At 36.2% G+C, this 27,876-nt stretch overlaps 6 protein-coding genes and 1 long non-coding RNA gene across 16 annotated transcripts; 4 read left to right on the plus strand and 3 right to left on the minus strand.

The window, feature by feature from the left end:
- LOC109949445 lies at positions 1,827-2,667 on the plus strand. The gene is made up of 3 exons (XM_020564988.1): positions 1,827-2,081; positions 2,162-2,296; positions 2,476-2,667. Exons 1-3 carry the CDS (start codon positions 1,827-1,829, stop codon positions 2,665-2,667), a joined length of 582 nt encoding a protein of 193 aa, XP_020420577.1.
- LOC109949780 lies at positions 5,541-5,863 on the plus strand. Its single transcript, XR_002272042.1, has 2 exons — positions 5,541-5,626; positions 5,827-5,863. It is a non-coding gene; the product is annotated as an uncharacterized LOC109949780 (long non-coding RNA).
- On the minus strand, positions 6,533-11,246 carry LOC18774560. The gene is made up of 6 exons (XM_020566029.1): positions 10,981-11,246; positions 8,463-8,663; positions 8,288-8,362; positions 7,909-8,134; positions 7,192-7,342; positions 6,533-7,083 (listed from the first exon to the last, which is right to left on the minus strand). Exons 2-6 carry the CDS (start codon positions 8,658-8,660, stop codon positions 6,936-6,938), a joined length of 798 nt encoding a protein of 265 aa, XP_020421618.1. The 5' UTR covers positions 8,661-8,663; positions 10,981-11,246; the 3' UTR covers positions 6,533-6,935.
- LOC109949781 lies at positions 11,566-13,092 on the minus strand. Its single transcript, XM_020566030.1, has 5 exons — positions 12,991-13,092; positions 12,533-12,872; positions 12,339-12,437; positions 11,782-12,239; positions 11,566-11,747 (listed from the first exon to the last, which is right to left on the minus strand). The coding sequence occupies exons 2-4, from the start codon at positions 12,803-12,805 to the stop codon at positions 11,799-11,801; spliced, it is 813 nt and encodes a 270-aa protein (XP_020421619.1). The 5' UTR covers positions 12,806-12,872; positions 12,991-13,092; the 3' UTR covers positions 11,566-11,747; positions 11,782-11,798.
- Positions 18,264-19,302, plus strand: LOC109949447 (multicystatin-like). Its single transcript, XM_020564993.1, has 3 exons — positions 18,264-18,698; positions 18,836-18,931; positions 19,120-19,302. The coding sequence occupies exons 1-3, from the start codon at positions 18,417-18,419 to the stop codon at positions 19,300-19,302; spliced, it is 561 nt and encodes a 186-aa protein (XP_020420582.1). The 5' UTR covers positions 18,264-18,416.
- Positions 19,901-20,795, plus strand: LOC109949782 (proteasome activator subunit 4-like). The gene is made up of 4 exons (XM_020566037.1): positions 19,901-20,207; positions 20,314-20,381; positions 20,479-20,580; positions 20,669-20,795. The coding sequence occupies exons 1-4, from the start codon at positions 20,151-20,153 to the stop codon at positions 20,679-20,681; spliced, it is 240 nt and encodes a 79-aa protein (XP_020421626.1). The 5' UTR covers positions 19,901-20,150; the 3' UTR covers positions 20,682-20,795.
- LOC18771929 (protein RFT1 homolog) lies at positions 20,892-27,273 on the minus strand. 10 transcript variants are annotated; one of them, XM_020566034.1, is made up of 10 exons: positions 27,025-27,273; positions 26,575-26,669; positions 24,795-24,958; positions 24,585-24,648; positions 23,551-23,595; positions 22,010-23,273; positions 21,839-21,913; positions 21,459-21,684; positions 21,301-21,338; positions 20,892-21,169 (listed from the first exon to the last, which is right to left on the minus strand). In XM_020566034.1, exons 6-10 carry the CDS (start codon positions 22,205-22,207, stop codon positions 21,038-21,040), a joined length of 669 nt encoding a protein of 222 aa, XP_020421623.1. In that variant the 5' UTR covers positions 22,208-23,273; positions 23,551-23,595; positions 24,585-24,648; positions 24,795-24,958; positions 26,575-26,669; positions 27,025-27,273; the 3' UTR covers positions 20,892-21,037. The 10 variants fall into 10 exon arrangements, 6 of the variants coding, with proteins under 6 accessions (XP_020421623.1, XP_020421621.1, XP_020421622.1 ...); XM_020566032.1 differs by having other exon boundaries at positions 23,551-24,334; XM_020566033.1 differs by lacking the exon at positions 23,551-23,595.

Below are 27,876 nucleotides of genomic sequence, written 5' to 3' on the forward strand. Positions count from 1 at the left end.
TTAAAAAAACCAAGAGAATAGAAGAGGAAGGGGAAGGTGAATGGATGAGAGAGACTTGTTGGAACTTGTGAAAACTTTTTAGGCCAAACCCATATAAAAGAACATGTTTTAGGTTTTGAGAAAGGGGGACTTTTCCCGCAAAAATTTTCGCTCCCTTTTCGACCAATTTTTTTATTTAAAAAATTAATATAATTTTGACAACATGCGTCGTGCGTTGTAGAACTTAAAACTACTACAACACGCAAGGCTGCGTTGTGAAAATAGCTCTACTCTATATTTTGACAACACGCTATACATGCACGTTGTTATAAATTGTATAATGCAACGTGCTGCTTCTACGGGTTGTTAAAAATATTGTTCCACAACGCATATGAATGCACGTTGTTGATTACGTGTTGTTATAAGGTATTTTTCTTGTAGTGATTAGCCATAACTTTTGCTGAGGGATTGTATAGGTGTCACACGGGGAGAAAGATTACCCTTTCCCCACAGATCGTGATTCAGCGTCTTGGCCGTGGTGATGAGCCAAACACACCATATCCTACTTGGAGGGCCCTATAACTTATGTGCACCGAGGGGGTCTATTTGGAGAAGGATTGGCCTTTTTCGGCTAAAAGACTAAGAAACGTAAGTCAAACACTAAACCATTACTTGGTAACTTATGAAAAATGTCAATTCATACATTTTTTTTCCTTCTTCCTTTCAGTATTTTGCAAAGAGGATTTACCTCAATGGTTTTCAGACCATACATGGAGAAAAAGCCATCCAAGAGGCACTCGATAAGAAGTTGCCAGTGCTGTGCTGCGTAGCAGCCCATGAATAACTTGCATCTTACAAAGGGGTGAGTTATGTTAATGATTATGCCTGCATAACAAGTTAAAATAAATATTCCAAACACAAAGAATGACTAATTATATACCCAAAAAGTACACCAAAAATATCCAAAACTCATAACTCATATGCAAACTTGAATCCTAAGGTTTTTTGTTCTGGTTGCTCATGCAAATTCTATTTAACTGTAAGGTATCTCGGACACCCAAAAATTCTATGGAACGACATGCATGACATGTGGGGAAGATGTTTGGAGCTGGTGCCATAATTGTGGATACGGTGAGGGATTCCACATGATGTGTCTAACTAGCCATGAAATATTTAAGGGAAAGCAATACTGGAGAGCCCAGAATTTCAGAGGAGAAACTTATGGAGAAAAATGATTTGTAAGGATACGCAAGGGTAAAATTGTGTTGGGCATTGGAAATGTCGCATGGATTGCACTTCCTAGATACTAGTCAGCCAATCTACTTTTACTTATTTTTTTGTAATAAGAGACGATAGAAAGATCACAATGTGTTGGGCATTGGAGATGTCTCCAATATTGTTTTCCCTTAAATGTTCCATGACCAGTTATACACATCATGTGGAATCCCTCATCGTATCCATAATTATGGCACCAGTTGCAACCCCGACCTCCCATTTCTGCTCCGAGAGTTCCTACGGTTTCAACAAGGTTTACCATACTTGTCTTGCAAGTTTGTTCTGAATCGAACAATCGGATCATTCACGATCGCACGATCGGACGTTTATCGTTTATCTAAACTTTGAATTATTGAACCGGAGTATCCGGGACTCCGATTCTCGATCCGCAAGTTCCCCAAATTCATTTACTCATACAAGGAATATAATTGTCATATTTTTCTGTCACACTTTCATATAAGAAAAAAGTTTAAAGTGTTATTAAAGAAAAAAGTTAAGCCCAAATTAAGTCTAACATTCTCCCTCTTTCTCCGACACCACTCCCGCTTTTCCTCCTTTTAGTTTTTCTCGCAATGGCCATGGCCATGACCATTCTCCACAAATTCCAAATAATTGGAACAAGATCATCTACAACTTTTGTTGAGGGATTGTATAGGTGTCACATGGGGAGAAAGATTATCATTTCCCCACAGAGCGTGATTCAGCGTCTTGGCCGTGGTGATGAGCCGAACACACCATATCCTACTTGGAGGGCCCTAGAACTTATGTGCATTGATGAGGTCTATTTGGAGAAGGATTGGCCTTTTTCGGCTAAAAAACCAAGAAACGTAAGTCAAACACTAAACCATTACTTTGTAACTTATGAAAAATGTCAATTCTTAATTTTTTTTCTTCTTCTTCCTTTCAGTATTTTGCGAAGAGGATTTACCTCAATGGTTTTCAGACCATACACGGAGAAAAAGCCATCCAAGAGGCACTCGATAAGAAGTTGCCCGTGATGTGCTGCGTAGCAGCCCATGAATCACTTGCGTCTTACAAATGGGTGAGTTATGTTAATGATTATGACTGCATAACAAGTTAAAATAAATATTCCAAACACAAAAAATGACTAATTATATACCCAAAAGTACACCAAAAAATCCAAAACTCATAACTCATATGCAAACTTGAATCCTAAGGGTTCTCGTTCTGGTTGCTCATCCAAATTCTATTTTACTGCAGGGTATTTTGGACACCCAAAAATTCTATGGAAGGACATGCATGACATATGGGGAAGATGTTTGGAGCTTGTTCCATAATTGTGGATACGGTGAGGGATTCTACATGATGTGTCTAACTGGCCATGGAATATTTAAGGGAAAACAATACTGGAGAGCCCAGAATTCTGGAGGAGAAACTTATGGAGAAAAATGATTTGTAAGGATACGCAAGGGTAAAAATGTGTTGGGCATTGAAAATGTCGCATGGATTCCACTTCCTAGATACTAGTCAGCCTATCTGCTTTTACTTATGTTTTTGTAATAAAAGACGATACAAAGATCACAATGTGCTGGGCATTGGAGATGTCTCCAATATTGTTTTCCCTTAAATGTTCCATGACCAGTTATACACATCATGTGGAATCCCTCATCGTATCCACAATTATGGCACCAGCTCCAACCCCGAGCTCCCATTTCCACTCCGAGAGTTCCTACGGTTTCAACAAGGTTTACTATACTTGTCTTGCAAGTTTGGTCTGAATCGAACGATTGGATCACTCACGATCGGACGGTTATCGTTTATCTAAACTTTGAATTATTGAACCGGAGTATCCGGGACTCCAATTCTCGATCCGCGAATTCCCCAAATTCATTTACGCATACAGAAATTGTTTATTTTTTGTTCGTTCCCCTAATTGGTTGACCAACTTGTTGTATTTTTTGTAACTTGCTTATGTTTATTTTGCAACAATTTACGTTAGATTGTGTGTTTTGTTCACTCCCCTAAAAAGGGTAAGGAATTTTTTGAATTTTTGCGTATCTATAATTTCCTTATTTGTTATGTTGTAACTTTCTCATGATTATTTGGTGCAAGGTTTTTGTTAGTATATTTCTTTATTGTTTGCTTGTTCCCCTAATGACTTGTAAGGTATCTTCTTTTCTTATTTGTTATGTCGTAATTTGCTCATGTTTGTTCAAGCGAAATTTATGTTAGATTTGTTGATTGTTTTTTGTTCGTCCCCTTAAAATGGCTAACATAACTCAAATGTAAATTATAGGGGTCTAGCATATTGAGCTCACGACAGATGACAGAGATTAAAGACTTGAGGCAGTGGATGGGTCCAATCCGTAACAAGTATAAAAAATGTAAGAATATTACTTGGCCTTTCTTTCTTTTCAACAAGGTTTACTATACCAGTCCTACAAGTTTGGTCAGAATCGAACGATCGGATCACTCACGATCGCACGATCGCACGATCAGACGGTTATTGTTTATCTAAACTTTAAATTATTGAACCGGAGAATCCGGGACTCTGATTCTTTATCCGTGAATTCCTATACAATCCTAGAAGTGTGTAGATCAACATATTTTCAAATTTCAATCAGCTTACGGTTTCAGCTAAGGCATGCACATAAAAGGTTTTGCAATTTCGCCAGGTATAGGTACAATAAATGTTCCACTGTGCATTTTCTTTATAAAGACTTCTAAAGGAATTCATAACTTCAAAAAAGATTCTAAAGGTTTTGTCCAAGTAATATTTGATAAAGGTTCTTTTTGTTTCTCCACTATTAAAACCTAACTCAAATTTAAATTATAGGGGTCCAGCACATTGAGCGCATGAAAGATTACAGAGATTAAAGACTTTTTTTGTCTATCTTTATGTGTATACTTTGTTAATTAGGTTGGTATTCATTTTGTCATTTGAACATAATGGCAAATGCCATTTCCTTTACCTCTCTTGGTATGGAAATGATGATCCAACACCCCCTCCCTAGAAAAATGTTATATAGCAATCAAATTACTTGCATCATACTTGTTAGCGACGACATGCATAACTCTTACTTATGCAGGTAGTTTTGATTTTTGTGAAAAATATGATTAGTAAATAAGGCACACATATGTAACATTCATCGACCAATAAATGACAATGTAAAGTATTTTGTCTATTGATGACATTTTTTTCCTAGGATCTTTGTTTGTTTTTCACGTTGTTCTTCTTAGTGGGTGATTGATTTATTGTATTTGGTCGTGGTGAGTGACCACAAATCTCTTGGACTCTTGTGGTCTAAGAGATCAAGACTGTATTAAGATGATAAACATAGTTTTATTTTGCTAGGAATATATGTATGAACAGGTGTCACCACGAAAATGCAAAGGCATTGAACTTTGTTATCTTGCCTCCCTATATAGTCTTCATATTTGTTGGTCGAAACTTGCCCAAATTTGTTTTGTGGCCACTTTCGTTAGCCCCTATGTTATTTTTTACTCATGCCTTTAAGAGAGAAACCAGTATGCTGTATTTTGTAGTATTATAGTATTGCTTTAGTTGTTGTGTCGTAACTTACTCATGTTTGTTTGACTGTGGTTTATGCTAGCCTTTTTCTTGTTCTTTGGTGGTAGTTATTGTTATAATCTTTGTTTATTTTTTGTTCGTTTCCCTAATTGGGTGACCATCCTGTTATATTTTTTGTAACTTGCTTATGTTTATTTTGCGACAATTTACATTAGATTATGGGTTTTGTTCACTCCCCTAAAAGGGTAAGGGATTTTTTGAATTTTTGTGTATCTATTATTTCGTTATTTGTTATGTTGTAACTTGCTCATGATTATTTGGTGCAAAGTTTTTGTTACTATATTTGTTTATTGTTTGCTTATTCCCCTATTTGGGTGATCAATCAAATGGCTTGTGTGTCTTGTTATCTTCTTTTTTTATTTATTATGTCATAATTTGCTTATGTTTGTTTAAGCGAAATTTTTGTTAGATTTGTTGATTGTTTTTTGTTCGTCCCCCTAAAATGGCTAACCTAACTCAAATTTAAATTATAGGGTTCCAGCACATTGAGCTCACAACAGATTAGAGAGATTAAAGACTTGAGGCAGTGGATGGGTCCAATCCGTAATCAGTATAAAAAACGTAAGAATATTACTTGGCCTTTCTTTTCTTAATAGACTACATATATCATTATTTTCATTATTTTATTCAAAATCTCTCTTCTTAGCGTATTGTTGGGTTTTAGCTGTAACCCCATGCGTTGAGACCTTTCATAGCTCTCACCAACAGATTAAAGACCTGGAAGTTTGAATGGAAGATGTAGATGATGATATGGATGACGAGTTTCGTGGTAGAGAAATGGGCGGCTCAGATTCTGATGTTGATGAATATGACTACTTGGTTTATGACATACCTATTGCTTTATGAGATATATGACATATTCACAGCTTCAGTAGATATTGTTATTTATAATATTACTCCCCTTTATGATATGGGTCTGTGTTCACATTATTAGAATTTTTTACGGGTGTCGTATGTTTCAAGTTTCTCTGTGGTTAGTTTTGTTAATAAATACGAATAATTCTATGGACCTCATGCAGAATAGCAAAGCAGCTGATACAACTGCTGCTCAAGCAAGAAAAGGAAAAGACATCCAAGGCATTCCTTGGGATAGACTTAGCATTACTAGAGAAAAATACCGGCGAACTAGGTTAGAACAATAAAAGAATTATGAAAACATTCCTAATTCCGGAGAAGGGTCAGGCAAACCGGATGGCAAAGATACAAAGAAAGGATCTTTATATTATGAGTTCAGAAGAAATGCTAGATCAGTGAAATCAATCATTCTTCATTTCCAGGTCTGCCTTATTGGCTATTTTCTGCATATTGTGAATCTTTCGATGAATTTTTGTCACACGACAACAACAGCAATATTCTACCTCATTGATTGATTACTTACTAGGTTAACAGATAAGCCAATCATAAATTTGATAGAGATTATAAAATGCCTGCTGTTGAGTAGAATAGCATTCAGGATGATGGATTGGCATGCCAATCATAACTTTGGTAGAGATTATAAAATGCCTACTGATGAGTAGAATAGCATTAGAGATGATGGATTGGCATTATGGTATACTCTAGCATTTTTAACAAACTACAAACCAAAAAGGTTCAGTCTGGGCAATGCACTATAATGTGGTCATGAGGCTCTAAGTATCAAGTGGATGGTAACAAAGGGAATCAATATGCGATGGACTTAGACAAACACACATTCTCAGGAAGAATCATATGATCTACGGAATCTCATAGCCACAAATATTCTTTTATTTATCAGACATTGGACTTTCAACAAACAATCAAAATCTTCCTAATGCTGCTACTATCTTTCACCTGTGTACTTACATGAGCCACCTTTATGGGTTTAGGAGTTGCATAACTCTCACATACACCACCTTTCACATTTCTGAACACACAGCTAAGCATCTCGAAAGAATAAAAAATAACACAATTTTAAATATTTAGGTCATTCAGGTTGCGGATAACCATACACATGGATTGTTTTCGAGATAGATCGTAGTGGGCTTCTCTCTTGTTGAACCAGCAATGCCTTCATCAACACATTTACTCGACAGAGAAATAAACATGATACCAAACACCTAAAGACAAGCAAAATTAGGTTCTAGAAATAGCATTTTCAATTCTAAATTATTCAACCTCTAAAGCCCTCATTGTTCCTCTTTCCTCTAGCCTTCTCAAACTTCCTTTTCTTCGACCGGACATAAGGTTTGGTGAATTTTTGAGGTACACCGGCAGCTGGATCAAAGTGTTTCGCCGCTTCACATGCATTCGTTCTACCTCTGAGGAATCCAGATCCAAAATCAAACCCATAAGGTTTAAAAAAAAATTACTTGAACTGTGGAAACCCAAAAATAAGACGACAACAAACATAACTGTGATATGAATACCTGCGTTTTGGAGTGGTGGTTTCCTCTTTGTGTCCCGGGTTTGTGTATGAGAGATGAGGAAGGGCTGAGGGAGGCAGCAGAGAGAGGTTTCCTTTTCGCATACCAAATGATAACTGCTCTCGAGCCTTAGCATATGCATCAAAAAAGTTGTCTGTTTCAAGCAAAAAATTCGATTCATTCATCAATATGCAACATTCTCACGTTTTCGGGTTTGTCATCCACAAGAACTACTTCATATGCATAATTAGGAATATCGTTAGCAGACTAACCCCACCAACTCCGCATTGAGTTTTGACCACGACTCCCTAATTATTAAGTCTTACCTCATAGATCATAGTTGCAACAAAATCACAAAAATCATAAAATATATAACTATTTGATTGGAAAAGGTAATCATTTTAATATCAATTGAGAAAACCATGTTCGTCAAATTATTTCATTGCAACTAGATGCTTATGATTTGCCTTTTTTTTTTTTTTTTTTTTCAAGGATGATGTATGAGTAAAGACTTGAAAAACCAACAATAAAAGAAAAACCCTTAATAGTCACTGAAATTAGTTGCATAGGATGAGGTGGCTAAAGGGCAACATCAGTGGCTAATAGCTAACAGCCACAGTTATGGGCACTAATAGTACCTCTAGCCATTCTGTACTAATGCTTTTTCTTGTACTAAATTCTTAAGGATATTGTGAAAGCAGCATGCCATAATTATAGTACCTAGGTGATGATATAATCTTATAGGTTTTTTATTATCAACGAGAAGACAAAAGTCTTCCAACCACAAGCCACCCCTGGAATTAAGTGACACTGTTACTTCGAAATATCTCATCACATCGGCATCAACTGCCTCCAGCAGTAGATCATAGTAAGAATCATATCGTGGCAAGCCAACATCTTTCTCTGCTAACACCCTCAGCACTCTCACAGACTGCAGTTGGATATTCTACAAGAGATGCCAAATCATTAGACAGACATCAAACGTGTTAATAATAATCCACAAAACCATTAGCAATAAAGAAGCTCTTCTTAGGAAAGACTAAATCGTAGTAATGCATCTGTACTAAAGAAAAAAGGGCAAAAAAGAAAAAAATGAAACCCTTTTCTTCCTCAACTCTTCGATGGCGAAACGAGCAGGTCCTAGTCCTCCAAAATCCAAATGACAATAAACTGGCTGTGAATTGAATCATGAGTCTATCAACACTTGATATTTGAATTGAATTGCAATGAAAGTGAAGGCGATAACATAATTAATATACACACGCATGACTCACGTCTTTCATAAGCGATCCAAGAAGAAAAGGGTTGCTTTTTTGATCCGCTTTGTTTTGATCATGGACGACCCCATAATAATCAGAAGGGTGATGAGGAGAGGAACAAACAGTAGGAGAACTACCAACCATGATAAGTCTTCCATTGTCGGGAATAAATCTACTCCTACCCAGCTTTCCAAGCACAGAACGAACAGCCATAACCTGGGCATCAATGAAATCACACTAATTAATAAGCCATAGATATAGCAAGAAAATCTAATAATACAAATAATAGAAACGATTATCAACCCATCTTCCTGGCGGTTCGAACCATTGCCCATGGCCTCTAACAAAACCAAAAAGGGAGGTTCTTTGTACCTACTTGCCTCCGAAACAGAGAAAAGGAGCGTGTGGCCGTGAACTTAATTAACGCCTAAACCCTAAAGAGAAAGGTCTCTCATCGCCGCTTCATGCATTGTAAAAACAAAACACCGTTTTATCTACTGTATGCCCAAGGCCATTAACCAGAGCCGTCACTGGTATTTTGAACAAAATACAAGCCCAATCAGAATAAAAGGAAGAGTAGATAAGCCCCATTGAAACTTGATGTGGGCGTGGGTATGCTTGAAATTATTTTGATAAATTTAACAATTTAAAATTCAAATTAAATATAAAAATGCTTGAAATTATTTTGATAAATTTTTTGGCCCTCAATCGTCAGCCCTACCAAAAAAAATCCAGCAACCCTTCCTTCTCTCTCTCTCTCTCTCTCTCTCTCTCTCTCTCTCTCTCTTCAGCAGTCAAAAACCCAACTCGCCCTCTACCCTTTGTCTTCGCCGCCGTCCCCTCCTTCTCTCTTCGACATCATCAAATCCTAACCAACAATTCACCCTTTGTCTCTCACCTCCCAATTGTCTCTCTTTCTTTGGCAGCCATCGATAGAGATTTGGACTGCTACATATGTGAAATCTGAGGTCAATATAGTGATTTTGTTTGTGGGTTTTGAGCCTTTTGACAACTGCCCCGGGAGAGGGGGGGAGGGGCGAAGGGGTTGACGAGAGAGAGAGAAAGAGAAGGGAGAATTTGGGGTAGGTTTTCTTTGGGTGTGGGTTGGTTGGGCGGTCTAGTTGAGATGAGGGAGAAGGTGGTGGTGGTGATGATTCGGGAGAAGAAAAAAAAGGAGACATTTTTATCTTTATATTTTACCTCTTTTAAATAATTTCAATCATTTTTTTAGTATTTAATTTGAATTTTTTAATTTCTATTAGTTAAATTTACCAAAATATTCATGCCACTTCAGCAGATTTAACAGTTTTTATCTGAAAACTAACATAATAGGGTAACCTTGATCATTTAAAGGAAGTTAAGGAGGGAGATTGAGTCATTTGAAACGTCATAGGGCAATTGAGACTACTTGAAAACCACATGGGGCATTTCAACAAATAAGCCTTAAAATTTCGTGTTGACAGACATTCAATATTTCCCATGTTGGTTTTGATATTAATTTAGGCTTATTTACACTAATAACCCTTGAAACTACGATCAAATCTCACATTGCCCTCCCCCCTCCCCCCATCCGGAAACTTAAAGTGGCCCACTTACCCTGCTTGACCATGGGTTGGTGACTCACTTTGCCTCCTGCCGTTAACTCTGTCCAAAAGTCTGTTAACTATGATGATGTGGCAAGGATATCTTTGTAATCTCATACACATGGATCGTTATCCACCAATTAAAGAGGTGACGTGACAAGTAGAGCCCACCTCCACATATATAAGAAAATAATAAATATCCAAATCCCCCGAAACCAATTTCTTTTTTAAAGATTATTATAGTCATAAATAGTTTTTAACCAAATCATAGATCCCCTCCCTCTTTAAAGTATATCCAAGACAAAATCTAAAGCTTTACTAAAAAGCAAAACTTAAACTGGTGCTCTGTCAACAATACAAAATAAAAAACTCATGATGAATATACAATTGCATAGTTTCTAAACCCTAGTCTTAGGGTTCACGATTTTGGAGTATCCGGGACTTCGATTCACAATCCGTCGAATTCTACACGATGTTGAAATTATCTAGAGTAAGATATCTAAAAAAGATTACGATCCAACGGCTCAACAGTTTTGAACCCGGAAATCGCACAATATGTAAAATCCGTTCGAGGCTCAAACGGTATCCAAATTGAGATCCGCGAATTCCTACGCGCTCGTGACAACCTAAGGATCTCATCAAGATACAGTGCCACTTCACTACCCTCTCCCACGCGCCGCCACACGCGCCGGCAGCGCTGGGTGTCCAAAGCGATTACGCATCGCCGGAAAATCTCCAAACCGCGGCTCCAAACTCCTACCCTAGGTATAACACCCTATTTGGAGCCACTTTTGTTCTTAGACCTACCCAAAAACTGATCGGAAGTGGCCGAACTCGGAGGCCAAAAACCGGCCGAATTCCAATTCGAAAACCGAGCTATTTACGGTCAAAATCGATGCAATCCTACCCAACCATCAGCTAGAGCATGGAAAATAGGTAGAAATCCATACCTTATTCGACAAATTTGGAGAAGAATTGAGGGAGAACGAGCGGGTTGAAGTTTTGGAAAAACCGGCGTGATTTTTCGCAGATTCCGGCGACTGGCCAGCTGCTCGGGGAGGAAGTGGGCTGAAGCGTGACGGCGGGGTCGGGCTGGTCAGGTTGGTACCGGTGCCGGGGCCGGTGGTGGCCGGAACTGCTAGCGGCGTGAAAACTAGACGGAGGAGGCGACGGTGCTCGCGGGAGAGAGAGAGAGATAGAGAGAGAGAGAGAGAGAGAAAGAAACTGAGGGAGAAGAGAGAGAAGTGAGGTTTTAAAAATCTGATTTTTCAATTTATCGTTTTGCCCCTCGTAATATTTTAATCGTATTTCCTTCGTTAAAACTCCGATTTGAACCCACTTCGTGTCTACGAACTCGTTTTGTCTTGCTCGACGCAACGGTGTATGTGGAATTGTCAAATTCATTCTCGGTCAAAAAGTCAAACTTTCGTTAATAAATTATTCTAAAAGCAAAATTGTCTTTTCTTCTTAATAAATTACTAATTAAATATGAATTAAGGTTTGGGTTATTACACAAATCCCCCAAAACCAATTTCTTTTTTAAAGATTATGATAGTCATAAATAGTTTTTAACCAAATCATAGATCCCCTCCCTCTTTAAAGTATATCCAAGACAAAATCTCAAGCTTTACTACAAAGCAAAACTTAAACTGGTGCTCTGTCAACAATACAAAATAAAAAACTCATGATGAATATACACCATGAATATTTGTTTCAAGAATACATATATATAAATATCAGCTCCCTGTCAAATTTATGCAGCTTAATATTATCGGAGAGGTGAGATGTGCAGTAAGGTGCTTAGTATCTCTTCCTCAAGACAATTTCTGCTTGTCTTTCTTGGAATCTTCTTCTTGACCTGCCATGGGTCTGTGGAAATGACAATGAAACACTCATGCCAATCAGTGCATTTGAAAATACCATATATCATAAAGAAAAATGTGTAATCAATATAGTTACCTATGCACGCAGATAGTCCTTCATAAGATGTTGTAGGTCCTTTAACAATTAGTTTTAACAAACTCCCGTTATCAACATTAAGAAGACCAAACAATCTTAGCTCCCTTTGGCGGCTACGTACAAAAACCAATGCTTGGTAAACTTTAACCACACCCTTATAAACTGCCTCCATTGTAAAAAAATATGAGATCGAACCACCAGTACATCTGTACCATGCCCTCAAAACTGTCACAAGCTGCAGTTTGGCATTCTAAAAGAGAAATGTAGAGTTCAAACAAGTAAACATTAATACCAACAACAAAAAAACTACGATTAGTAAATATTAATTATTTTTTCAATATGTTCAAACCTTTTCCTTGTTGTACTCTTTCACAGCGAAAATGGCAAGAGCTATGGTATTGGGATTATCCATAGAATAAGGAGCTACACGATGACCACCTCCGAATCCCTAAAGTAAGACCGTAAAAGTGAATTGCATACATACATGTACCAAAAGTAGAAATCATTTACGCATTAGATGCAAAAGGGTAATATCATACTTACACGGGGCGACCTACAATATTGCAGAACTGGCAGAGCTTTCTTATGGTGGTTACCAAAAAGAAAAGGATGGCGAGAGGAATAACCATAAGAAGGAGGCGGCTTTGAAATTGAAAACAAGACATCACGGTCAATATTGTAGTTGCTGACTACTGAGCTCCTAATTTGAAAGTCCCCAACCCTAACCATGTTTGCTACTGCTCTTCCTTTGCTGTGACAACATGAAGAGTATTTACTCCCCAACTTTCCAACCACAGACCGAATAGCTGTTGTCATATGCCTCTCCTCTTCTCCAACTCTATTATGCAATGCTAGAAGAATCCCAAAACCCTAACCCCCAAACCTAAATCAAATCAAATCAAATTATAATGATATGAATGCAATTGAAGCATATATATATATATATCTCACTAAATCAGCAGAGCGAAAATCAACCAGATTGAATTCGTGATGAAATATACCTGACCTACTCTACCAAGACAGAGAACGGTGGCTGAGAGTCGAGGCTTGCTGTGAATCTCTCCTCTTCAATTCAACTTGATTGGCTGTCAATAGTGGGATTGGCCTTGAGTGACGGTCTCACTAGTTAATGGGCTTGGCCACACCGTGCTTTAAAACGTCATCGTGCATGTTCGATAATTCTTATAAAACAATAGTTTTTTTGATACTTATTGACAATGATTAGAAAGAGTGATGCTATTTCCATCCACCTGTCTTTATTTTTTACCCACCTTATTTTTAAAATTTTAAGAACAAATTTATTCCTTTGTAAAATGACTTATAAGGACAAATGCCCCTCCTCCCTCTCCACGCTCTTGTCCTCACTCTCTCCCTTTCCAAGCTTTCTCCCAGTCTCCTCCTATGTCTCAAAGTGTTCCCTCTCTCTCACTCTCTGTATATGCTTGCACGTTTTTGAACTTTGAAGTGGAACTTCAGTTTGCACAGTGTTCTTGTGGTTCATTTAGTTTGTGGGTTTTAATCGTTGTACAACTTGATGAAGATGGTTGGTTTGTTTTTGTTGTTTGTGCAGCAAATGCAATCCAGAATGTGGTGATAATTGTTTGTGTTGTTTGTGTTAGCTTTCTCACTAGGAGTCGTAGGTTCAACTATGAATTTCCCAGTTTCAAGGGTAAAAGGCCCTTAATGAAGGATTATTTTGAGGCAAATATATCTGACGTTGATGGCCAGATGTGACGCAGCACAAGAAACAAGTAACAAGTAATCTGGATTCCACCAGAGAGTAAGAGTAATTCTCTTAGAATAATTTGATTAAAATCTGAGATAATGAAAAACGACAGACAAACCTGTCTAAATACACCATTCTCAACCCTTGAACTGTCAGGGGAGTTATTACATTAAAACTGAAAAAACAGAATTATTTCGGAGACTTAACTACGTAACTCCGAAACTGAAAACAGAATTTATTCGGATAATTAAAAACTTTGAAAGCAGTTTTGGAAGGCCAAACGACCTCAGAACGCCAAAATCCATCATACGTCACGGCAAAGCCGTGGGTTTGACTCATGGCGTCGTTCCCTTTCCGAAATGGTATTTTGCGTCCTAATCGGAGCTCGGACGACAAATCTGCAAATTCCTGCTACGTCCTTTTTTTAGCTCAACCGCGATAAAATCTGTCATCTGTTCTACATCAAGATGGTTTCATTTTTTGGTGTTTTTGATGGTACAGTAAAATTCAAGTTGTTCATTCAGGAATTTGTAGGACTTAAATAATTAGTAATTATAGGGTATTTTAGGAATAATGATTCATTACCTTGGTTTGGATAAACTCTTGAATGATGGTTAGCCATCAATTCTCATTTTCTTGTGAGTTTATCCAAAGTAATGAATTCCTTCACACACTCCATCAAAATTAAAAAAAGATATGCCAAGCTTAGCTTGTAATCTTTTAATTTGTAAGTGTGAAATATTTTAATGATATACAAGGATTTAAATAAAACTTTGTGACCTATAGAGAAAACCATTGACACAAAAAATCCTATGTACCAAAGTAATGAATTCTTTTCTCTATCACAACCAATATCTTTCACGCATTTTTTTATATCAAATTCAAACCAATATAATAGACTTTGTTCTATCAAAATAAAAGAGTTTAAGAGCTGTTAATTGGTTAGATAATGCATAAGCAATGGACTTGACCAATTTTAAATCATTATTGCTCATAAAATCCCACTCACAGTCACATACATACATTTAGGGTTAGCTTTTTTTTATAATTTTTGTTTTAGTACAAGCGATAGTCTAAACTACAAGGGAAGGAGATTTCTCACATGCACACAATCAAGATGACATGGAGGTTCGAACATAAGAATTCTGGATTGAAAGTCAATACCCTTTTCAACTGGGCTAGATTCCGTTGGCTATAGGTTTCTGCTCTAACTTGCCTTAAACAAGAGATCGCGATAAGCACGGATTTTGAAACTAACCCAAGAAAGACTTCCCACTTTGCAAGGTTTCTTGACCTGATGGATATACCACGGTGCCTTGAAACATGCTAGCTCTATATATTAATTTGCAAAAGGCATTTATGCTTATACATTCTGTTTATGATCGTACTACTTTCATATGCACTGAGATTGTCATCTCCACAGGCCAAGAATACAAGAAGAAGGATCCAAGAAAGGACCGATAAACAGCTCCCATTTGATATTTATATTTGGTGTGGAATTTTAGTCTTGACCAAATAAAAATCTTTTTGTTATTTTTGAGGTAAATAGTACTTAAACTTGAACCTAGCTAATGCATCTTCGTGCTCTTATTGAGGTAAATAATACTTAAACTTAATACCTTACACTCAAGTAACAACATATTTAGAAAAACTCAAGAAAAGAAGTCATCAAACCTCATAAAAAATTGCATATACCTAACAAATAGGTATGAGCCCAAATGAAACCAAAAAGGAAGCCTGCAAATTCGTTTCAGGGTTTCAAGATTTTTGGATTAATCACACGTCTATCTAGCCAAGATTTTCTTCATGAAAACATTTTTATGATAAATAGAGTGAATTTTGGTTTTACATGCCTTTTATGAATGGCATGAACTGAAGGATGGACACTCTATTTGCTTACACGGCTAACAACTGAACTACTGCATCCAATGTGACAAACATGGATCTACATTCAAGAATTCCCGCCGATCCTCCCCTCTCCTCCTCCAATGAAAACCTAAACCCTAAACCACCAACCCAAGCCCACTTCCATTCCATCTCTAAATAGACAATTGCTTCCTTAGGCTTCCCACATTGAACGAACCCCGCAATCATCAAACATCCAAATTCCTTCCGAGCTATACGGGACCATTATATTAGAATTAGAATAGAGGAACAAGGATCATTGAAATACCAACATAGATAGTTGAAAACAAATTTGTTCTTATACAACAATCTTGGGATAGTCCATAATAATTTAGTATTTCATTCAACTATGTCACGACTATAGAAAACTTGGGGATTATTTGAAAGTAGAGATATATGTCTGCATGTATGCTAGTTTTCCCCTTGAAGTAGTCACGCATGTTACCCTCTGGTGTCGTTGCGTAATTTGCGTTGGTCATCTACCGTAATTGAACAGTATTCCATGAGGGTGCAACAATGAAATATCTGGGTGTAAATTGATAACTTCCACATATTAAGCAAAAATATTTAATGCATATATAATAATAGTCAACAACGTACCCAATAATACCTGCTATCGAGCCTCCGCATATGCACCAAAAAAGTTGTCTGTTTCAAGCAAAAATAAATTCCATTCATTCATCAATATGTAACATTAATTCACACGTTTTTGGATTGATTGTGATAAATAGAACTAGTTTAGATGCATAATCAAGCAGGCATAGCAAGCCTAGGTAATGATATAATCTTATTGGCTTTTGATTATCAACAAGAAGATAACATTCTTCCAACTACATGTCATTGCTGGAACTAACTGAAACTTCTACTTGGAAATATCTCATAACACCGGCATCATCTGCCTCCAACGATAGATCATAGGAAGAAATATATCGTGGTGACTCAGAATCTTTCCTCACTACCACCCAGCACTCTCACAGACTGCAGTTTGATATTCTACAAGAGAAGCCAAATCATTAGACATATATTAAATATGTCAATGATAATTAATCCACAAAACCATTAGCTTCTTAGGAACAACTAAATCTTGTATATATTGTAGGAAAGCATATGTACTAAAGAAAAATTAAGAAAAAAGAAAAAAATAAACCATTTTCTTCCTCAACTCTTCGGTGGCAAAACGAGCAGGTCCTAGTCCTCCAAAATCCAAATGAGAATAAACTGGCTGTGAATTGAATCATGAATCTATATCAACACTTGATATTTGAATTGAATTGCAATGAATATGAAGGAAATAACTAACATAATTAATATACACCACCTTTTTCATAAGCGATCCATGAAGAAACGGGTTTCTTTTTTGATCCGCTTTGTTTTGATCATGGACGACCCCATAATAATCAAAAGGATGATGAGGAGAGGAACAAACAGTAGGAGAGCTCCCAGCCATGGTAAGTCTTTCATTGTTGTGAATAAATCTACTCCTACCCAGCTTTCCAAGCACAGAACGAACAACCATGGCCTGTAATTAAGTAGGCATCAATGAAAAATATATTAGGAATAAAATCTCCTAATTACACTAGGATCTTGCTAACATAATGCATATATAATAATAGTCAACAGCGTAATCAAGCAGGCATAGCATACCTAGGTGATGATATAATCTTATTGGTTTTTTATTATCAACGAGAAGATAAAATTCTTCCAACCACATGTCATCGCTGGAATTAACTGAAAATTCTACTTCGAAATATCTCATAATACCGGCATCATTTGCCTCCAACAGTAGATCATAGGAAGAAACATATCGTGGAGACTTGGAATTTGAATATAGGAGCTCATGAGGTAATTGAATGCTGTTTGCCAATTGTTTTATTTTTCTTTTAATACAACTGTAGTGTTTGTGGTTTCTGACCTCATGGTTTTTTTTCAAGGTTTTGAACATGCTTCTGCGCTCATTAGTATCAAAGAAACCTCTGTCCGAAACTATACCGAAGCATAATCCTGTACCAAATCCGAATTTGTGCCTTTTAAATCTGGATCAACTAATATTGACACGTATTGAATCTCTACTGCTTGGAGACATGATGGATGCGGAGGTAGAAGAAAAGATTGTTGTTAAGCTGACAATTAGGGTATCGAAGAATATTTGTAGCGGAGGTAGAAGAATATTTCATGAATTACCTGCTGTATGTAATAATAATGCAGGCTTTGTTTTTCTTCTAGAGAAAAAAGAAAAAAAGAGGAGAAGTGAAGTTGTAAAAAACTATGAATTCTTTAAGGATGATATGTGCACTCATATATGTGTTTCTTGCTCTAGCTCCCTCCTTCCTCCTTATCTTCTCTCTCTTTCTTTTCTTATCACCCACGACCAAAAAGAGAAAGGTCTCTCAATGTGTGTGAACTGAACGCGTAAACCCTAAAGAGAAAGGTCTCTCAATCAGTCTCACACTATTAAAACGTCGCCACTTCACGTATTCTAAAAACCAGAACGGCAGCACTTTAACCACAGTATGCCCAAGCCCATTATTAATTAACGAGAGAGACCCTCACTTGTATTTTCTTTTGAACAAAATGCAAGGCCCATCACAAATATTTGGTTTTGGGATTTAGGGTTTTAGGGTATTAATTATATCTATACAGAGTTTGAGGGGAGGGGAGGAGAGGAGAGGAAAGGCTTATGGCAACATTTGCCATTCGGTCCTGTGTTGGAAAGTTTGGGAGTAAATATTCTTTATATATCAAGATTTGATTTGGTTTGAGATTGGGGATTAGGGTTTTGGAGAAGAGGAGAGGCATATGGCAACAGCTATTCGGTCTGCGGTTGGAAAGTTGGGGAGTAAATATTCTTCACGTTGTCATAGCAATGGAAGAATAGTAGCAAACATGGTTAGGGTTGGGGATTTTCAAATTAGGAGCGCAGTAGTCAACAACTACAATATTGATCGTGATGTCTTGTTTTCAACTTCAAAGCCTCCTTCTTCTTATGGTTATTCCTCTCGCCATCCTTTTCTTTTTGGCAACTATCACAAGAAACCTCCGCCTGTTCTTCATCTGCAATATGATTCCGATTTTGAAGAGGTGGTACTATTAACTTTTGCATCTAATTCTTAACAATCTTTCACGGGTTTTTGCAAATTCTCAAATTTAAAAATGATATACAGTTTTTCCTGCAAATGTATGTATGTGCGTATTAATTTTCTGTGCTTGTTGAGCAGCCATGTGGTGGATTTACTCCATGTCCCTGTTTTATTGATGATCCTGATACTATATCTCCTACCCGTTTCGCCGTGAAAGAGTATAACAAGCAAAAGGTTTGAACACATATATATGCTCTATTAAGAATTTAATATTAAGTATTGATTAAGGACTTGTTATCTCAGTTATTGAATCACATGTATGTTACATCTTAAAAATATATTTAACCCGCTAACATGTAATGAATAACTACGGTTAGAAGTGCTTAAACCAAAGCTCCCTAATGTTCTCCCTTCTGTTTTAGAATGCCCAACTGCAATTTGTCAGAGTTTTGAAGGCATGGCACGAGAGGCGTGGTCCTTATATGTTGTATTATCTAACATTGGAGGCAGTTGATGAGGGCGTGGTTAAAGTTTACCAAGCATTCGTTGATGTATTTTGCTACAAAACGATGAAGCTAAAGTTGTTTGGTAAAATTATTTTTTAAGAGACCCACAACACCTGATGATGTACTATATGATTGTACAGGTAACTATTTTATACTGTCCTACTTTGATTATTAATCATTACAAATTTAACCATATATTAATTTGTAAAATGCAATTATGCTTATACATTCTGTTTATGATTCATATGCACTGAGATTGTCATTTCCACAGACCAAAAATGCATGGAGGAGGTTCCAAGAAAGACAAGCAGCAGAAATTGTATTGAGGAAGAGACACTAAGCACCTTACTACACATGTAACATGTAGCCTCTTCAATAAAATTATTGACCAAGAATTGATTGAGATTTTATCTGCATCGATCCAAAGCTTATACTTCATATATCTGGTCAAAATCCGAAATCAATATATAGTAAATAAAATTGTTTTTATCCAGTAACATGAGAGAATTTTCGTATTAGAAAAAAAAAAAAAAGAGAGAGAAAATTTCTTTCAGGAAAAAACTTGGCTCTTTAAAATTGTGAGAAGCTCTTAGTTGAACTTGGCTTTTAGACGCGTATGCACACCCATGTTTAAATAAAACCATAATCTAGGTGATTATAGTTGAACTCTTAGTTGTTCCGCTCACTCTCTCATGTTATAAAAGATACTTAAATATGTTTGAGGTGAGTGAATGAGCCCTTGGAGAAAGCTTGAATTTGCTCAGAGTTAGGTTACATGCATTTTGCCTGATATTCAAGTCATGCCATAAAAGAAGCACAACTACATCTTGTCTGATGCTTGCTACACTACAATTGATAATCATACTGTAACTTAGCTTGTAATGGTAGCAAATGTATCAAAAAGTTGTACTGAAATATAATAAAACCTTCATGTTCCAAGAAACACAATGTTCTTGTTCTCCAATAAAACAGTTACCCCAGCAAGGGCCATTGCAAAGTCAAATGTAAGTTTAATATGCCGATGCCTGCATTTTTCAGTGTTAATGAACTGGTGCCTGTATAAACTCTTCCTTGATAGTAGAATGAGATATTTTATACCTGGAACTGCAGGTCTATTTGCTAAAGCCTGGTAGCTCGGCACAGGAGCACTTTGAAAAATTGGTCAACCTCTTAGAACAGTTTGTATACTCAAATACTCAATGTTATATTGGTTAAAAGCATGGTCCTTGTTCTGAACATCTATTATCGATTCATTACCGTTTTTTGTTTTTGTAGATATTACCATCCTTCTAATGGTGGTCGTTGGACTTATGCATTAGAACGTTTTCTGCTCTATTTGGTAGTTTCATTCCAGAAGCGCCTACAGCATGAACAACTGTAAGAATCTGTTTGCATGATATGACATCTGTTCTTTGTATGCTTGAGCCTATTTTATCCTCTTTCCACTGAATTACTCTTTCTACAGAAAACATAGGTAAAAATATTCAGGGTGACCAGTATCTAGGAAGATCAGAAAGGATTTTCTTTGTCAATGTGGTGCTTAAGTAATTGATCGTGGTCAATATAGCAAGAATGAACATCTTTCTGAGACAGTTGCCGCAACTTCAATTGATCGTGGTCAATAGACAATTGCTTCCTTAGGCTTCCCACATTGAACAAACCCCGCAATCATCAAACATCCAAATTCCTTCCGAGCTATACGTGACCATTATATTAGAATTAGAATAGAGGAACAAGGATCATTGAAATACCAACATAGATAGTTGAAAAGAAATTTGTTCTTATACAACAATCTTAAGGAGTATAGTTCATAATAATTTAGTATTTCATTCAACTACCTTACGACTATAGAAAACTTGGGGATTATTTGAAAGTAGAGATATATGTCTGCATGTATGCTAGTTTTCCCCTTGAAGTAGTCTCGCATGTCACCCTCTGGTGTCGTTGCGTAATTTGCGTTGGTGATCTACAGTAATTGAACATTATTCCATGAGGGTGCAACAATGAAATATCTGGGTGTAAATTGATAACTTCCACATATTAAGCAAAAATATTTAATGCATATATAATAATAGTCAACAACATACCCAATAATACCTGCTGTCGAGCCTCCGCATATGCACCAAAAAAGTTGTCTGTTTCAAGCAAAAATAAATTCCATTCATTCATCAATATGTAACATTAATTCACACGTTTTTGGATTGATTGTGATAAATAGAACTAGTTTAGATGCATAATCAAGCAGCATAGCAAACCTAGGTAATGATATAATCTTATTGGCTTTTGATTATCAACGAGAAGATAACATTCTTCCAAACACATGCCATTGCTGGAATTAACTGAAACTTCTACTTCGAAATATCTCATAACACCGGCATCATCTGCCTCCAACGATAGATCATAGGAAGAAATATATCGTGGTGACTCAGAATCTTTCCTCACTGCCACCCTCAACACTCTCACAGACTGCAGTTGAATATTCTACAAGAGAAGCCAAATCATTAGACAAATATTAAATATGTCAATGATAATTAATCCACAAAACCATTAGCTTCTTATGAACAAGAAAATCTTGTATATATTGTAAGAATGCATATGTACTAAAGAAAAATTAAGAAAAAATAAAAAAAGAAACCCTTTTCTTCCTCAACTCTTCGGTGGCGAAACGAGCAGGTTCTAGTCCTCCAAAATCCAAATGAGAATAAACTGGCTGTGAATTGAATCATGAGTCTATATCAACACTTGATATTTGAATTGAATTGCAATGAATATGAAGGAAATAACTAACATAATTAATATACACCACCTTTTTCATAAGCGATCCAAGAAGAAAAGGATTTCTTTTTTTATCCGCTTTGTTTTGATCATGTACGACCCCATAATAATCAAAAGGATGATGAGGAGAGGAACAAACAGTAGGAGAACTCCCAGCCATGATAAGTCTTTCATTGTTGTGAATAAATCTACTCCTACCCAGCTTTCCAAGCACAGAGCGAACAGCCATGGCCTGTAATTAAGTTGACATCAATGAAAATCTAATAATACAGATAATAGAAACGATTATGAGCACATCTTCCTGGCCATTCGGTCCTAAATATTGCCATTGTCCATGGCCTCTAACAAAAACAAAAAGGGGGGTTCCTTACCTAAAGAGAAAAGGAGTGTGTGTGTGTGTGAACGGAAAGCGTAAACCCTGAATAGAAAGGTCTCTCATAGAAGAAATAAGAAGATAGAGGAAACGTGCATGGAGGCCATTGAAAGGGTTGAGAAACCGCGTGGAAACAAAAAGATAGAGGAAATCAATTGCAAAATTTTCTCCGGTGATTACTAATTACTGATAGAGAGACTATAGTGTCGTTCGGTTGTGGAAAAAAATAATTAAAAGGGATAATAATGACACGCATTAAAATAAGAGATGGCGATAAGCATGGATTTTGAAACTAACCCAAGAAAGACTTCCCACTTTGCAAGGTTTCTTGCCCTTTCTCCCTCTCTCCTTGTTAGGTAGGAAAATCCCAAAAAGATTTCATCCCAGAAAGAAAAATCAGAGAAATAAATAAATAATTAATTAGTGCTTACAAATGGTAATATCACAAGAAAATAATAATAATTTTTGGATTCTGAAGCCTAAATTTTGTGAAAATTTTGAGAGATATCGAGTTGTTTCGCCTGGAGTATCTTCCAAGGAAAACCTCAAAATCAATAAGCAAAATAAAAAATGGAAAGAAAAAAAAAAACTAAAAAGCCTTAATCTTTGGGGCAGGTTTGGTGGTGGGTAGAAATTATATAGTTAGTGTTTTAGTGCCTCCTAAATAGTCGTAGTGACTTTAATTTTTAAAAGTAACAGAAAATATAAGGCAAAAGCTTTACCAAACGAACCTTAAGAAAACTGCCTAAACTAAGAAAAGAATACTTACTGAGTTTGCCAAAATTAAGCCAAACTGCACCAGCTGAGTTGATCAGCAGGATATTCATACTACATGTCTTATTGCGAACAGAAACGATGAAAGATTTGACCTTACTAGTTGCTTCTCTTTTGCAACGGCATGTAGAAAAGATTCAGAATGTTCCTGATGTAAAACCAAAGCACAATCTCAGTTCTAGCTTGATACCTTTAAGGAACAGCAGTAAGATCTTTAAGTTAACACCAGATACAACCAAAAATTGATGATAGAAAAGGGGTACCAGTTCCAAATCTTAATACGAATTCCTTTACTTTAAAAATAAGGGAATTCATCATTCGAAGGGAAGTAGCCATATAAAATTTCATATATCATTAATATTATGCCATAATTAGTAATAGAATAACGAAATCATAAAGACCCATAAAATAGAAAAATCATTAACTCAAGTACATGTTGCTTGATATTCCTCTAACTATGGCTCATATGCCTGCGAATATTGACAAGAAGAATCAGCGCATTACACACCATTCATAGCCAAAACAATTATATAAATGCAATAATATCGAAGGGCTGTTGATGCTTCCACATCACTCCATTTCTGTCCGTACAACAATCTGATGAGAGAATAAGCATACCTTGGACCAAACACCATAAATACAATACCTACAGGATATCTGGGCATCTTGAGACCAAGGAAACAAATAAAGAAGATGACTTCAAGAAAAGAACAAATATCAATTCCTACTATAGATAATTATCTTGCTCCTTTTGTGATCATCACTTGTCCTATTTCATAATGTATCAAAATCAGATCTTTTAATCTACTCATTATACAATGAATCAAAGGCTACTACAAGTGTTTTCACTACCTGATCTCTCTGTTACAACATAACATGCAGTGTCTGCATATCTGCATGCTACGATTAACTTGGTAAAATTTTCTTTTCTAAAAGATATTTTCTAAGTTGTTTGAGTCCCTTGGATTCTGTTCATCATAGATTCATATGTGGTCTAAACGACTGAGATGCTATTACAATAATCAACTTGGTTACTTATTAGATCAAGACTATGCACATATATCAAAATATATGTCTATAATTTTGATCTTTATAAACAAAGGAGAATAGGAAATTGAAATGCACACACGCATGCACCTACTAACAAAACCAGTTTAAGGGCCTCTGTAAGGCTACTTCCTATCCTCCTGTCTTTATTTGGGTTCTTTCCTGTCAACGAAAGATACTATTGGAAAATTAAAGTTTGTTAGATTTAGCACTGCATGATGCAATATTAATGGAACCATGGAAATTCCTCCATGGATACAAACCAAATTTGAAGTGTGCATATAGCTTATGTAAAGAATCATTTGTAACTCACATGGCAAGAAACAAAAGCAGGAAGAAATTAACCCAAACTCAAGATAACATCAAAAGAACCATCAAGTAAACAAAGGAGGAAAGCAAACCCGATGCAGACCTAGCAAATGTAGCATAGGAACTTTCTTCAAAAGGAAGAAACACCAGCCTCACCACTAGGCTCCCTAAGAAGTGATAAATATCATAAAAAGAAAATTCAAAATCACTGGCATGTTTTCTATTCTGAAGTAGTCTCCGAACAAAATCAGCTCTTATTGTGATGACAAAGTGATTAATTGAATGACTCAAAAGATCTGGACCAAATAATTACCTAATTTGTCCACAAGTCCACATACAGCTTGGTTATAATATGTCCCCCACCATAAAAGGACAAGACTTTGTCCTTCTTGAAGGATCAACTTCATGAAGGATCGAAGTGTAAACAACTTACACATGTCAGACAGCTCCCCATCATAATGCTTCTTATTCTTTACTCTGTGAAAGTACTAAGCTATCAACTAAAGCAAATTTGTTCTAGACATAAGATTTAATTGAAAAACAGGGTTTCTTATCATTTCCTTTGTGCTAAGCCAGCCAATTTCAATTGTGGATACATATGAATATGACAAATAAATCCGACGAATGAAGAAATACAAGTTGTGATAATATTCCACTCAACTACACAAATCCACACATTTGATAATTTAGATTGACTAGCTCCCACGAAAACCATTCACAGCAAACATATGACACTGGATTATTGCCTCCCTGATAAGATCAGGACCAACACGGCACTCTACAAAAACGCTTGCCAGAAAAAGGAAAAAAAAAAAAAAAAAAAAAAAGAAGAAGGAAAAAGTCATTTCTGCTTTCGAAGAAATCAAATAGCGTGATGCCCACATATTTGGCCACAAGAGACATCAGCTAAAGATCTTATGAATTCCCTACTTCTCTCCGCGTGAAGAATCCAATCTTAACGTATGTCTTTTCAGTAAACATTGGATTATACTCGTGCATTATCCCATAAATTTTTTCCCTTCTGAGGTATAACAGAAAATGAAAATTCATCATCTACAGAAAATAATGCAGTTTGTGACAGTGAAAATACAATCGCCTTATCCTGCAACCAATCAATTGATCATTCATAATTAGAAGTTGCATCTAATACCATAAATTATCAAGGTCAATGATTGATAACCACCCTTTAAGTAAGTTCGGTTGGTGCATCAGTTCTGAACACTCCAATTTCCTACAGTACTTGTACCTTTTTTTACCTATCCTTCCTCTTCAGAGAATTTAAATCCTTAATAACAGAGGCCTTCACCTACTCATATTGACTACTCAGGTTCACTGGTTTCTAGCCTCATATATCAGGGTAGGAGAAGTGCTTAAATTCAGCATGTGAATCTTTTACAATGGCAGAGCAAAAAATTTATTTCTTCATGGTCCTCTCAAATGGATAATAGGTTAAAAAGTATATTTTACAAGATTTGTTCCCTTGTCCAGTAACAAATAAAATGGTTCCACTAAAGCATAAAATTACTGGTTAAGGAACAAGTGGATACCACCCTTATGATGTTCATATTACAAAAGGGAATCAAACAGATCATTACACACTTCCTAGCAGGTTTCATTTTGAATATAGAGAACAATGTTAAAAAATTAATAAAAATCAAGATTGCCATAATAATTTGATACAAGCTCCTATTACCATGTCAGTTTGCTTGACAATGAGAATGAACATTGTTATGCAGTGAGAAAGAGTAGCAACTGTCTCAACTACTAGCCTTAGTTTAAGCAGAAGCAAGTTCTGAGAAAGTATATACAAGGGCTCTGCCAGTAGTTCAAAAAATACATGCAGAGCCTGCCACGTAAAAATGACTCATGTCACTGATACATTAATGTGAAACAATTAATTCATTTAACCAAAGCCAAATGGTCTATGATTTCCAACCATAAACAACTCTTGTTATAAAAGTACTGAAACAATATTGATGAGTCACAAATAACATTTTCTTCAGTTGAAGTACCATCACTGTAGCATAATACATGAGAATTACAGGTCCTTAGCCGGTACAAATAAACACATTGCTATTAAAATGAAGAAGCACCTTTTCATGTCTGCCTGTAGGATTGCTCACCAAACTCCCTCACGACTGAGAAACAGTACACAGGTGACAAAAAGAAGAAATTGTACTCCATAGAGCTGCCACCAGAAGACAAAAGAAATACACAAATGACTTCACAGTGAAGTAATTTAAATTTTCAAATCATATGGAAATGCCACAACAGATATTCAAGCTGAGCCTAGCTCTTTGAGAGGCTGTATTGGACTGGATTGCTGGAGTTTGGTCCAGTATAAGATTGGACAATTGCCCAATTTAATGGTAGAACAAGTAACAAACTAAAGCTTACAAATTTATCATGTTGGCTATAGTTGAATCCAAAGCAGAAAAAAGAAAATATATGGAAACATGTAAAATAGACAAAGATGTAAGAGAAAATCAAGCAGGAACTTGGAAAATGCAGTAAAGGACAGAGAAAGTAGTATATATTGTTACCGCAAAGTCCTCAACTGAAAGTTGCCTGACGAAACTGCTGTCTCTGAGTGATTGAGATTGAGATCCAACCGACGAAGCTCTTGACATCTCGATGAACTTTTCTGGGATCTCTCTCTCTCTCTCTTTCTCTCTCTGAGTTCAGAACCTAAAGTGAAAGGGAATGAGAGACCTTCGAAAAAGTGCTACTATCTTGCTTATACTCAAAAACTCTGTTTGTGGTAAACTGTCTTTTGCCTCCTTTTTTTCCCTTTGTTAACTGCTAAATACGTCACAAAAAAAGTAATCAAATTGAGAAAACTGGAAATACGGCGACCAAAGTTTAAATCGACACAAATCACATTGACCAAAATTGAAAGTATAGAGTTGTCAATTAAAGAAGACTGATGAAGACAAACATGATTACTTGAAATTATGTATTACATAAATTCTATACGAATATTGATATTGTAAATGTATATTAATAACATATTGAAACTGATATGGATACATTAACAATGACATATAAGTTTTTTTTTTTCCTTAAAGAACTGACGTTCGTTACGGGGCCAATATGCATTGGATTATGCAAACATTAAAATATTTTGGATACATAATTGATCATATTCTACTAAGAACATCAACAATAGGCTACCTAAACCACCTCCTTAGACAAATTTTAAGGAGAAATCGTAAAAATGCAACTCCAACCATGCTCCATATTTACCTCCTAAAATAGAGAGTCCTCTAGGAGCTCCTAAATCTGAGGAGAGAGAAAGAACTCCTAGTGGCTCTCTATAATTTAATGATGCTTATTTAATGAGTATTTCAAACCTTTATTTAATGCTAACTATTTTTTATTTTATTTTTTAATAG

The sequence above is a fragment of the Prunus persica genome, chromosome G6 (assembly GCF_000346465.2).
Source record: "Prunus persica cultivar Lovell chromosome G6, Prunus_persica_NCBIv2, whole genome shotgun sequence".
NCBI lineage: Eukaryota > Viridiplantae > Streptophyta > Magnoliopsida > Rosales > Rosaceae > Prunus > Prunus persica.

What these genes read in the sequence shown, in the direction of transcription:
- LOC109949447 (XM_020564993.1), top strand. Translation starts at nt 18,417, where the DNA reads ATGGCAACAGCTATTCGGTCTGCGGTTGGAAAGTTGGGGAGTAAATAT. An exon ending in ATGATTCCGATTTTGAAGAG is followed by an intron (nt 18,699 to 18,835) that starts GTGGTACTATTA and finishes CTTGTTGAGCAG; the next exon opens with CCATGTGGTGGATTTACTCC. An exon ending in AAGAGTATAACAAGCAAAAG is followed by an intron (nt 18,932 to 19,119) that starts GTTTGAACACAT and finishes CTTCTGTTTTAG; the next exon opens with AATGCCCAACTGCAATTTGT.
- LOC109949782 (XM_020566037.1), top strand. Translation starts at nt 20,151, where the DNA reads ATGTTCTTGTTCTCCAATAAAACAGTTACCCCAGCAAGGGCCATTGCA. An exon ending in GGGCCATTGCAAAGTCAAAT is followed by an intron (nt 20,208 to 20,313) that starts GTAAGTTTAATA and finishes CTGGAACTGCAG; the next exon opens with GTCTATTTGCTAAAGCCTGG. An exon ending in TTGGTCAACCTCTTAGAACA is followed by an intron (nt 20,382 to 20,478) that starts GTTTGTATACTC and finishes TTGTTTTTGTAG; the next exon opens with ATATTACCATCCTTCTAATG.
- LOC109949781 (XM_020566030.1), bottom strand. Translation starts at nt 12,805, where the DNA reads ATGACAACAGCTATTCGGTCTGTGGTTGGAAAGTTGGGGAGTAAATAC. An exon ending in AATATTGTAGGTCGCCCCGT is followed by an intron (nt 12,438 to 12,532) that starts GTAAGTATGATA and finishes GTCTTACTTTAG; the next exon opens with GGATTCGGAGGTGGTCATCG. An exon ending in AAGAGTACAACAAGGAAAAG is followed by an intron (nt 12,240 to 12,338) that starts GTTTGAACATAT and finishes TTTCTCTTTTAG; the next exon opens with AATGCCAAACTGCAGCTTGT.
- LOC18774560 (XM_020566029.1), bottom strand. Translation starts at nt 8,660, where the DNA reads ATGGCTGTTCGTTCTGTGCTTGGAAAGCTGGGTAGGAGTAGATTTATT. An exon ending in AAGAGTTGAGGAAGAAAAGG is followed by an intron (nt 8,135 to 8,287) that starts GTTTCATTTTTT and finishes CATCTCTTGTAG; the next exon opens with AATATCCAACTGCAGTCTGT. An exon ending in ACCACCACTCCAAAACGCAG is followed by an intron (nt 7,084 to 7,191) that starts GTATTCATATCA and finishes TGGATTCCTCAG; the next exon opens with AGGTAGAACGAATGCATGTG.
- LOC18771929 (XM_020566035.1), bottom strand. Translation starts at nt 22,207, where the DNA reads ATGGCTGTTCGCTCTGTGCTTGGAAAGCTGGGTAGGAGTAGATTTATT. An exon ending in TTGGATCGCTTATGAAAAAG is followed by an intron (nt 21,914 to 22,009) that starts GTGGTGTATATT and finishes TTCAATTCACAG; the next exon opens with CCAGTTTATTCTCATTTGGA. An exon ending in AAGAGTTGAGGAAGAAAAGG is followed by an intron (nt 21,685 to 21,838) that starts GTTTCTTTTTTT and finishes CTTCTCTTGTAG; the next exon opens with AATATTCAACTGCAGTCTGT.
- LOC109949445 (XM_020564988.1), top strand. Translation starts at nt 1,827, where the DNA reads ATGGCCATGGCCATGACCATTCTCCACAAATTCCAAATAATTGGAACA. An exon ending in CGGCTAAAAAACCAAGAAAC is followed by an intron (nt 2,082 to 2,161) that starts GTAAGTCAAACA and finishes TCTTCCTTTCAG; the next exon opens with TATTTTGCGAAGAGGATTTA. An exon ending in CACTTGCGTCTTACAAATGG is followed by an intron (nt 2,297 to 2,475) that starts GTGAGTTATGTT and finishes ATTTTACTGCAG; the next exon opens with GGTATTTTGGACACCCAAAA.